The 11,362-nt window shown below is 52.1% G+C and overlaps 1 protein-coding gene across 1 annotated transcript; it reads left to right on the forward strand.

Moving 5' to 3' along the window:
- The first annotated feature begins 520 nt into the window (after positions 1 to 520).
- On the forward strand, positions 521 to 9,590 carry GALR1 (galanin receptor 1). The gene is made up of 3 exons (XM_038770733.1): positions 521 to 1,168; positions 5,388 to 5,453; positions 9,258 to 9,590. Exons 1-3 carry the CDS (start codon positions 521 to 523, stop codon positions 9,573 to 9,575), a joined length of 1,032 nt encoding a protein of 343 aa, XP_038626661.1. The 3' UTR covers positions 9,576 to 9,590.
- The last annotated feature ends 1,772 nt before the right edge of the window (positions 9,591 to 11,362 follow it).

An 11,362-nucleotide genomic window follows, 5' to 3' on the forward strand; every position in this document is an offset into this window, starting at 1 on the left:
AATTCCAAAATCATAACATTATAAGTGCGGGACGGGGGGGTGGGGGGGGGGTGGGCTGGGCTTGCGGGCAACGAGGGAGGTCTCCGGGGAGGGGGAGGGGCTTTCGGGGGGGGGGGGGGGGGCGGCCGGACAGACAGGGCGAGCAGGGACCCCGGAGCGGCTCCGGCAGAGCGCGCATCGCAGCATCCTGCGCCCGCCCCGGGGCGGGGCCTGGCACAGCCGGTGCCCAGGCGGCCTTGCCAGGGCTCGGAAGGGCTAGGCAGCCCCGCGCTGCCCCGGGACGGGGGACTCGGGCACCGGCTCTTCCCGCCTCTTCTTCTACTTCGGAGAACTAGCGGGCGAGCGGGGCATCAGTCGCTGCCTCCGGAGGCTGACGGAGGAGCCCGGCAGGGGGGTTTAGTGGCCCCCAGTTTATTCCGGAGCCTCCGGCCGCAGCCAACCCCCTGCTCGTCTCCCGGCTCCCTGCGGCCCCCTTCTTCCCCCTCCCTGGCCCTCGGGCTACCCACTTTCCCGGTGCCCGATGGAGCCGGCCACCCCGAGCGGGCTGCCGGCTGGGCCGGAGCCGGAGTGGCCCCCCGGGCCTCCGCTGGGGGTGGAGAACGTGGCCACCCTGGTGGTCTTCGCCATCATCTTCGCCCTGGGCGCGCTGGGCAACGGGCTGGTCATCGCCGTGCTGGCCCGTCGCCGGCCGGGGGCGGCGCGAAGCCCCACCAACGTGTTCATCCTGAACCTGAGCGTGGCCGACCTGGCTTACCTGCTGTTCTGCGTGCCCTTCCAGGCCACGGTCTACGCCCTGCCCAGCTGGGTGCTGGGCTCCTTCCTTTGCAAGTTCACGCACTACCTCTTCACCGTGTCCATGCTGGTCAGCATCTTCACCCTGTCGGCCATGGCCGTGGACCGCTACGTGGCCATCGTCCACGCCCGCCGCTCGCCGGTCCTGCGCGTGGCGCGCAACGCCCTGCGCGGCGTGGGCCTCATCTGGGCCCTGGCGCTGGTCCTGGCGGCCCCCGTGGCGCAAAACCAGCGCCTGGTCTACAGCGCCCTGGGGAACCTCACCTTCTGCTGGGAGCTGTGGGCCGAACCGGGCCACAAGCGCCTCTACGTCGTGGCCACCTTCGTCCTGGGCTACCTGCTGCCGCTGCTGATCATCTGCTGCTGCTACGCCAAGGTGATGCCCCGGGAGGCCTGGGGTGGCCCGGGATGTGGCCGAGGGCCGGACGGGATGGAGCGTGTTCGAGTGTATGAGTGTGTGAGACCCAAATAATCAATCAATCAATCGTATTGATCGAGCGCTTACTCTGTGCAAAGCACTGTACCAAGCGCTTGGAAAGTACAAGTTGGCAACCTATAGAGACAGTCCCTACCCAACAGTGGGCTCACAGTCTAGAAGGCTGTGATAATAATAATCGTTAATGTAATAATAATGTGATAATGTAATAATGATCATCAACATAATGATAGTATTCGTTTAGCGCTTACTACACGCCAAACACCGTCCTGTACGCTGGGTTAGATACGAGGTGATCAGGTTGTCCCACATGGGGCTCACAGTCTGCCTCCCCATGTTATAGATGAGGTAATTGAGGCGCAGAGAATAATAATAATATGTTGGTATTTGTTAAGCGCTTACTATGTGCCGAGCACTGTTCTAAGCGCTGGGGTAGATACAGGGCAATCAGGTTGCCAACTTGTACTGTGTACTGTGCCTATGTTGCCAACTTGTACTTCCCAAGCGCTTAGTACAGTGCTCTGCACACAGTAAGCGCTCAATAAGTACGATTGATGATGAGGTTGTCCCACGTGGGGCTCACAGCCTTCATCCTCATTTTACAGATGAGGTAACTGAGGCACCGAGAAGCGAAGGGACTTGCCCAAAGTCATACAGCTGACAAGTGGCGGAGTCGGGATTAGAACCCACGACATCCGACTCCCAAGCCCGTGCCACTAAGCCAGGCTGCTTGATTCTGCTTGTTTCCGTGCCTGCCCACGCGTGTGTTAGAGATGTGTGGGAGTGAATCTAGGAGAGTCTTTGCTTGGGAGAGCTGGTCTTTGTGTGAATGCCCACTGTGTGTCTCTGGGGGGGAGTGTACCTGAGTTTGAGGTCTAGTGTGTATAGGGGTACACACTAGTTTGAGGTCTAGTGTGTATAGGGGTACAGATCCGTACGTGTGAGTCTTTGGGCGTACGCCGCTTTATATGTGTTTAGGAGCCGGTCTATGGGTTCAGAGGGAGAGGGGTGTGTGTCCGTGTGTGTCTCTAGACCTGTTGGTATGCTTTTGTGCGTCTGCGCATGTGTTTGCGTGTGTGTGTGTGTGTGTGTGTGTGTGTCTGTCTGTCTGTCTGTCTGTCTGTCTGTGAACGTACTAAACGTTTCATCAAGCCCTTCGCTCCCAAACCCTTCATCTCCCACTCCCTTCTGTGTCACCTTGACTAGCCCCCTTTGCTCTTCCCCCCCTCCCCGCCCCACAGCACTTATGCATATATCTGTCATTATATTTATTTAGTAGTAATAATAATGATAATGGCATTTGTTAAGCGCTTACTCTGTGCCAAGCACTGTTTTAAGGGCTGGGGTAGGTACAAGAAGCAGCGTGGCTCAGTGGAAAAGAGCCCGGGCTTTGGAGTCCGCGGTCATGGGTTCAAATCCCGGCTCCGCCAATTGTCAGCTGTGTGACTTTGGGCAAGTCACTTCACTTCTCTGTGCCTCAGTTACCTCATCTGTAAAATGGGGATTAAGACTGTGAGCCCCCGGTGGGACAATCTGATCACCTTGTAACCTCCCCAGCGCTTAGAACAGTGCTTTGCACATAGTAAGCGCTTAATAAATGCCATTATTATTATTACAAGGTAACCAGGTTGTCCCACGTGGGCTTTATCGTCTTAATCCCCATTTCACAGATGTGCTAACTGAGGCACAGAGAAGTTAAGTGGCTTGCCCAAAGTCACACAGCAGACAGATTTATTTATACTGATGCCTGTTTACTTGTATTGATGTCTGTCTCCCCCCTCCAGACTGCGAACTCGTTGTAGGCAGGGATTGTCTCTCTTTATTTCTGTGTTGTACTTCCCAAGTGCCCAGTACAGTGCTCTGAACACAGTAAGCTCTCAGCGGTGTAGTGGATAAAGCATCGGCTTGGGAGTCAGAAGGTCATGGGTTCTAATCCCAGCTCCCCAACTTGCCTGCTAGGTGATCTTGGGCAAGTCTCTTCTCTGTGCTTCAGTTACCTCATCTGTAAAATGGGGGTTGAGACTGTAAGCCCCACATGGGACAACTTGATTTGCTCGTATCCTCCCCAGCGCTTAGTACAGTGCTTGGAATAAATATCATTATGATGATGATGATGATGATAAATGAATGAATGGCCGGGTGCTGACCCAGCCTGGACCTGAGTCCGCTTTCCCTCAGCGTTCTCCTTTTCCCCACGAAGGGGTCAGAGCCTGGACAGAGGGGCTACTGGACCTACCCAGACCCACCTCGATTCGGGCTGGCTCGGAGGGTGGAAAAATAATAATGATGGTATTTGTTAAGCGCTTACTATGTGCAGAGCACCGTTCTCAGCGCTGGGGGGTACAAGGTAATCCGGTTGTCCTTCTTAGGGCTCACAGTCTTAATCCCCATTTTACAGATGAGGTAACTGAGGCACAGAGAAGTTAAGGCACTTGTCCAAAGTCACGCAGCTGACAAGTGGAAAGAGCCCGGGCTTTGGAGTCAGAGGTCATGGGTTCACATCCCGGCTCCACCACTTGTCAGCTGGGTGACTTTGGGCGAGTCACTTCACTTCTCTGGGCCTCAGTGACCTCATCTGTAAAATGGGGATTAAGACTGTGAGCCCCACGGGGGACAACCTAATCACCTTGCAACCTCCCCAGCGCTTAGAACAGTGCTTTGCACATAGTAAGCGCTTAATAAATGCCATCATTATTATTATTAAGTGGCGGAGGAGGGATTAGAACCCGCAACTTCTGACTCCCAAGCCTTCTGGCTCGCTGGAAACGGGAGTGTCCAATCCGTCAGCTCGGAGGCGGGGGGAGAGGAGGTGGGGAAAGGGTTTGAGGAGGGACTGCCTCTCTTCCTCCCTCCTTCCGAGGCATCCCAGCAATTCCCACGCCCTGCAGAAGGGTCAGGATCTCCAGCCTGGACGGGAACGAAGGACCTTGGACAGCACAGGCCCCGAGCCGGACGGACGCCAGAACCACGGCCAGCGCCATCCTCCGCCTCAGCCGGTCAGCGGCCGGACAACGGACGCTGGCTCTCTTGTGGGAAGAGATGTTTGGCCGCGGGAATCCTTAGCAAAACAACCTTTCCACGCCGGGCCCCCTATTCAATATCCCACTTGGTATCCTTAGATTGGAAGGTCCTTGAAGGCAGGGATCAAATCGACTCACAAGTGCTCAGGACAGTGCATTGTAACCGGTTCGATAAATCCTATGAACTGATTGACAGCAGAAGGGTCAGTCACCCACAATTGCTACGCGGAAGACCTGACCCGATTCCTGTTCACGAAACAGTGTTCAGCCCTAGTGAACTGTCAGTTGCAAAGTCACAGTAGCAGTGCTATCAGTCGATATTATTTATTGAGTGCTTACTGTATGCAGAGCACTGTACTAAGCTCTTTGGAGAGGACAACAGAGTTGGTGGACGCGTGCCCTGTCCACAATGAGCTAACAGTCTAGAGGGGGAGACAGACATTAATAGAAATAAATAAATGATGGATGTGTGCCTAAGTGCTATGGGACTGAGGGAGGGGTGAATAAAGGGGTGAAAATCCAAGTGGTAGTAATGGCAATTGTGGCATTTATTGAATGCCACCAAGTGAGATTTGTTGGGAGACCATAGCAATTATTTACTGTGCTTACTCTATTCCTAACTACTTGTGTGACTGTCTCCCCCGTTAGACTGTAAGCTTCTTGTGGGCAGGGAATTCGTCCTTTCTGTTGTACCTCTTCAAGGTTTTGGTGCAGTGCATGGCACCCAATCTGTGATCAATGTATCCCCTCACTGCTACTGCTGCAACAGAAGCAAGACACTCGTTTCCTGCCCATAAGGGATTGTGTCTTCCACCTCTATTTTACTGTACTCTCTCAAGTGCTTACTTAGTACAGTGCTCTGCACAGAGTAAGAAAATGAATACCATTGATGACGATGAGGATGATGATGAAGATGATGATAAGGGGACGTAGGAAATGTCAGTGGAGAAAATCATCACTAGACTTTCCACCAGAGAGAAGTTTGTGGCTTTAACGATAAAGAGGCAAATTGATTTAGAATGCCGGAATAAACTGGGGGTTGTTTTTAACTGGGAAATATTGGCTTTGAACGATAAACAGTGAAAAGAAAAAAAAAAAGAAAAAAATGAGATTGTTAAATGTTCCTTTCCGCTTTCCAGGTCCTTAACCATTTGCACAAAAAGTTGAAAAACATGTCAAAGAAGTCCGAAGCATCCAAGAAAAAGGTAACATATTTGTCTCACCGCTTGCTGTTGTGTCCAGATTTTGGTGAAGTCTGTTTGCCACACTACCGTACGCAAAGTATGTGTCTATTTCACAGTCTGTTTCTCCAGTTCGCCAAGGTGCTTATCTAACACCCACACTTCCTCTTCTACAGCACCAAGAACCTGGGGCTATTGGAATTATAGGAGAACCTCATATAGGTGATAAGCTCCTAGAATGCACGAATCATGTCTTTTACTTCCATTTTGTGTATCCATAAAGTGTTCTGTATGCAATAGGCACTCAGTACCTTGCCCTGTATACAGTAAGGCTCCGGTACAGTGCCCTGCCCATAGTAGGTAGTCAGTACAATGCCCTATATATAGTAGTTGCTCAGTACTGTGGCCTGCACACAGTAGACATTCAGTACTCTTCCCTGCAAACAGTAGATGCTCAGTTCTGTGCCCCACATATAGTAAGAGCTCAGAATCGTGCCTTGCAAACAGTAAATGCTCAGTACTGTGACCTCTACACAGTAGGCACTCAGAACTGTGACCTGCATATAGCAGTACCCAGGAAATGCTTTGAGTTATAACAAAATCAGGGCCTGATGCTGCTCTGGATATTATCTGGAGAATTAAATTTAGTAGCCCCCATCTCCCTCTCCTCTCGTCTTCCACTCTGACATCTCTTGCCTCTCAGCCGCTACGGCCTTACTCTCTTCCCATCCCAAATACCCATGGAACGACCAGAGACAAACTGTCCATGAAACTGAATCATCCTGGGCACACCAGGGACACCTGTGTCTCATTCCCATTGTCAGGATTTACGTGCACATGTTTATTCATTTGTATGCTCAACTATTTACTCAGCCATTTCAGTCTGTCATATTCGTGCTGCTATATCCCTGTCCTCCTGCCTACTTCCAAAATCTGAGCATAATTTGTGTCTGTCTGCCTGTCTCCACCATTGGAGTGTAAGATATTTGAGGGCAGGGAATGTCTGGTCTGTTTCTTTCATGTTCTCCAGAGCACCTTGAACAAGTGCTCTGCACTCGAGTCGGCACTCAGTGAATACTTTTGAGTGATTGGTTGGTTGGTTGGACAGAGGAGAAGGGCCAACCTTGCACCATTCTGATGCCCCATGTCTGAGGTGAACCTGGTTTCTTCTGAAAATCATTTCTTTTTCCACTTCTTGGGGTTCATTTTCCATCTGGCCCCCATGTCCCAAGTGCTACACAAAAACTTCCCCATTCTTTACACTCTAAAGCCCAGATATGAACACTGATCAATGGCCACTGACCTGTTATTTAGTCAACCAATTCATTAGTAGTAATGGTTGAGCTCTTACTGGGTGCCGAGCACTGTATTAAGTTTTTGGGAGAGTTGCAATAGAATTAGTGAACTAGATCCCTGCTCTCAAGGAGATTACAGCCTATGGTGTGCAAAGCACTACTTTAAGTGCTTGGAAGAGTACAATACAGTTAGTAGACACTATCCCTGCTTTCATGGAGCTTACAGTGTACATTGTGTAGAGCACTGTACTAAGCATCTGGGAGAGTACAATAGAGGAAGAAAACACAGTCTCTGCCCTCAAGGAGTTTACAGTGTACTTTGTTCAGAGCACTGTACTAAGGGGTTGAGAGAATAGAGTAGAAGAAGAAGGTACAGTCTCTGTCCTCAAGGAGCTTATAGTGTACTTGGTGCAGAGCATTGTACAAAGCAGTTGGAAAAGTACGATAGAGGAAGAAGACATGATTCCTGCCTCTGAAAAGCTTGCAGTCTAGAGGAGGCGTTTCCAGCAGGGTGGGAAATGGTGGGAGAGTCCGGACATAGGGAGTGGGATGTGGGAGTTGGGAATGGGTCATGGGGAGTAGGTAGCAGGGAACAGGCCACGGGGTGATCTACCTCTACTGAGTCTCTGCAGAGAGAGAGCACTGCCCTTTGGGACTTGCCTTTTGATGAGCAGGGTGGCCCAGGCGTTTTATCCAATTTCCAAACCCTCCTCCACTCAACAATTACTGAAACTGACTGAATGAGGATGAAGGTCTCCCTCACTCTGACAGGGTGGGGCCGGTCCGCCGAGTTACCAGGAGGCCCTTCCTCTAGGAGGTGGCTGTGGCTTTTTTTAGCCATCAAACTTTCCTGACACTTCCTCCAGAATTTGCCTTTTTTCTCATTTTTAATCCAAGTGCCTTGTGTAAAGAAGGCAGGTCACAGGGCTGGGGAATTTTATTGCTGCACTTAATTAATTTTTCAGAACTAATGAAAATAAGCAGGCAGATAATGGAAGATATTTTCCAAGTATTACTTTACTGACCCTCGTTACAAGTTCTCCATTGAAGATGTCATTCCAGGATCTGGAAGATCCACTGTTTACAGAATTTCTTTTGAAAAAAGCAGCCTTCCCTCCATGTCCTTGAAATGCCTTCCTTTTATAAATGGTGTTTGTTAAAAGTGCTTAATATGTGCCGGGCACTGTACTAAGCACTGGGGTAGATACAAGATAATATGGTTGGACACAGTCCCTGCCCCTCAGAGGGCCCACAGTTTTAATCCCCACTTTATAGATGAGAAAATTGAGGCACAGAGAAGTGAAGTGTCTTGCCTGAGGCCACACAGCAGACAAGTGGTGAAGCCGGGATCAAAATCCACGTCCTTTGACTCCCAAGCTCATACTCTTCCCACCAGGCCACACTGCTTCTCCATGGTCCACTTGGTCTCCAGGTAGTAATAGTCTTGGATGGAGAATTCCAGTCTTCTGATGCTTCAAAAATAGTCTCGTTTCCCAGGAAGGAAGATCATATCTAAAGTGACTCAGACATTTGCGGGGCTGAAAGAAAGTCTAGCTCATAAAGAAAAACAACAACCGTCCCCCACCATAGCCAAAAGGTACCAAATAGAATAAAGAGCCTCAGAGAATGAAGACGCATTTTTGAATCAGAATTTCCTTTGTCACTGAAAACAAGACAAGCTCACTCTGACCAGGGATCAAAAGTAAAAGAATCTCAGAAAATGTTAAAGCAAAAATTGCCCAAGAAAACAGGCTCTTCCTCAGCTGGAAGACTGTGTTTTGTCATTGACATTTCAAAGAAATTTTGGAGAATGGGTGCACAGTGTCCTCGATACTCAGTGTGGAGTTGGGAGGTGGGAGATGGCGGCGTCTTTTGTCTCGAGTTTAGGTGGTTCCGGTTGTCTGAGCTCTAGGAAGATTCAGCCCCTGCCTTGCCGTTGTGTTTCCCTCTTCCCGTCTGAGGGCAAGATCGTGTCTCTCTCCTCACTTGTACCCGTCTCAGCTCCCAGTCCAGCTCTCTGCACACAGTAGGTGACCAGTACACTGCTCTGCTCTGAGAAGAAGTACCCAGAACAATACACTTCACAGGGTAGGCATTCAGCACGCTGAAACACTGTAGGCTTCCAGTACAGTGCTCTGCAAACAGATTGTGCTCAGCATAATGCTCTGCAAACAGTCGGCACTCATGCCACACTCTGCAAGCAGAAGGCACTCAGATCAGTGCTCTGCATACAGTAGGTACCCAATTCAGTTACCCAATTCTGTACATCGTAGGGGATCAGCACACTGCTACGCACACTGTAAGCATCCAGACCAGTGCTCTTCACAAAGTAGGAGCCCAGCACATTGCTCTGAACACAGTAGACTTCCAATACAGTGCTCTGCACCCAGTAGACAACCAGCACAGAGTTCTGCCCAGAGGAGGCACCCAGCACAGCACCCTGCTCACAGGGAGCAGTCAGTCCCTCCTGTTGAAAGAATGCACAAATGGCCAGACACTCTAAGTGACCCGCATTCTTCCTCCCCTGCTGCAGACGGCTCAGACGGTCCTGGTGGTGGTCGTGGTCTTTGGCATCTCCTGGTTGCCGCATCACGTGATTCACCTGTGGGCAGAGTTTGGGGTCTTCCCGCTGACCCCGGCCTCGTTCCTCTTCAGGATCACGGCGCACTGCCTGGCCTACAGCAACTCCTCCGTCAACCCCATCATCTACGCCTTCCTCTCGGAGAACTTCCGCCAGGCCTACAGGCAGGTGTTTCGGTGCCAGCTGGGCAGCCCCTTGTCCCTGCGTGAGGCCAAGGACAACCGGAGCCGACAGGACACACCACCCTCCACCAACTGCACCCACGTGTGAACCCCCCCGACCCCGGCTTGGGTCTTCCCTCCAGCAGCCCCCTCCCCTGGAGCCCAAGACCTACCCCACTCCACCCCCCTAGCCCCGGCTGCCTTCCTTAGTGCCCGGCCTGGTCCGAGATTGCCACACCTGCTTGGATCCAATTGCACTGGTGACCTGACCCTTCCCCGCACTGCAACAGGAACTTGTCCTTCTCACTCCCAACTGCACTAGCTACTTGGACTGCCCTCCTCCCCACCCCTGCCCTCCCACTGCCCTGGCAACTGGTCCCCAGGTTTTCAATCCCCTCCGCCCCCAGGCTCCATGGCAGCAAAATGGCCTTATCCAGGGGCCTCACTGAGCCTTCCTAGCCCTCAGCGCCCAGAACAGTGTCGGTCTGAGAAACTGCCACCCGAGCCCAAACCACCCTAGATCCAGGTTGGGCTGAGCTCCAGATGGTTTCCTGGGACTCTTCTCCCTGGGGTCACTGGCTCACACCTTGTCCTGACCCGAGCACTTTCTTGGTTTTCCAACGGATGTAACCTCCAGAGGGAGTGGAAGTTGGGCTCAGAGGAGACTCTGGCTCAGAGACACTGACCCAGATTCACTCTCCCTGTCCCCCCACATGGTTGGGTTGGAGAAGGTCTCTAGTCCACATCCTCTGTGGGATCAGTTCCCAGCCGGTAGTGGGGCAAACTGGAGAGCTGGTCAGTGAGAGGCTGGAGACAGGGGGCTGAGGAGTGGTCCCTAGGCTGGACTGTTCATCCTCTCTCTCCACTACTGCCGGAGGTAGCAGTTCCAGCCCAGGCCCGGGGGACCAGGGGGCACCAGGCAGGGTTGTTGCAGGGGGTCTGTGATGTGCTTCTACCTGGTTTGGGGATGACCGTCCAGCCCAAGCGCCCGGTGGCTGTCTGACCCAAGGATAATCAGGAACCACGCTCTGCCTGGCTCAGAATGGGCGGTCTCTCAGCCCAAATTCCTCCTGGGGGGCTTTTTCAGAAAGCCGCTGCCCTGGATTTTTGGACAACACCCGGAGCCAGTCCAGAGAAAGGGTGTAGTTGGGCCCAAATTGGGGTGGGCACTGGCAGCACCACCTGAAATGTTTTCTGAGGCGACTCTAGTCTGGGCCAACTCAGAACTACATGAATACACCAATATTTAAATAAATATAAATAAATGAATCCACAGAACAGCCACTTCCAAACCCAAATGATCAGAGCCAAAGCAAGATTTCAGTTCCAGGCAAGGTTATGAAATCAACCATACAGGGGCATGGGCTGAAAGCAGCTTGTCTTTATAGTCTGCAGCATGAAGCCCTGGTGTGGCTTATAGGGGGCTTCTGCTCAAATGGTGTCGTGGCCAGGGTCCAGCCCAGCCTCCTTGACTTTCACCCTCCTCGCCGGCCAGAGAGCTCCTGATCTTTGACCTGAATGTCCTGGTTCCTGCCTCAGTGGTGGGGAGATGGAATCCCTGGCCTGTATATGGACCCTGCTTACCTGTTAGCTGGGCCCACATGCCCTGGACCCTGGAGTTCCCGCTCTGACAGAGGATGAATGCCACCATAATGGAGCTAGAATCCTGTCCACAATGGAACTAGGAACTTAGAGCCCTGTCTGAGTTGGAACTGGAGTCCTGTCTGCAATACAGCTGGGATCCTGGAGTTCTCTCTGGTGGAGCTGGGGCTCTGGGCTCCTGTCTGCAAAGGAGCTGGAACCCTGGAGTCCTGTCAGGTCGGAGCCGGCTCCTCCCATCAGTGGTGAGGATAATGGCAGCCTCCGGGTGGCTTTGCTAGAGGCTGAGGAGCCAGA

The sequence above is a fragment of the Tachyglossus aculeatus genome, chromosome X2 (genome assembly GCF_015852505.1).
Source record: "Tachyglossus aculeatus isolate mTacAcu1 chromosome X2, mTacAcu1.pri, whole genome shotgun sequence".
Lineage (NCBI taxonomy): Eukaryota > Metazoa > Chordata > Mammalia > Monotremata > Tachyglossidae > Tachyglossus > Tachyglossus aculeatus.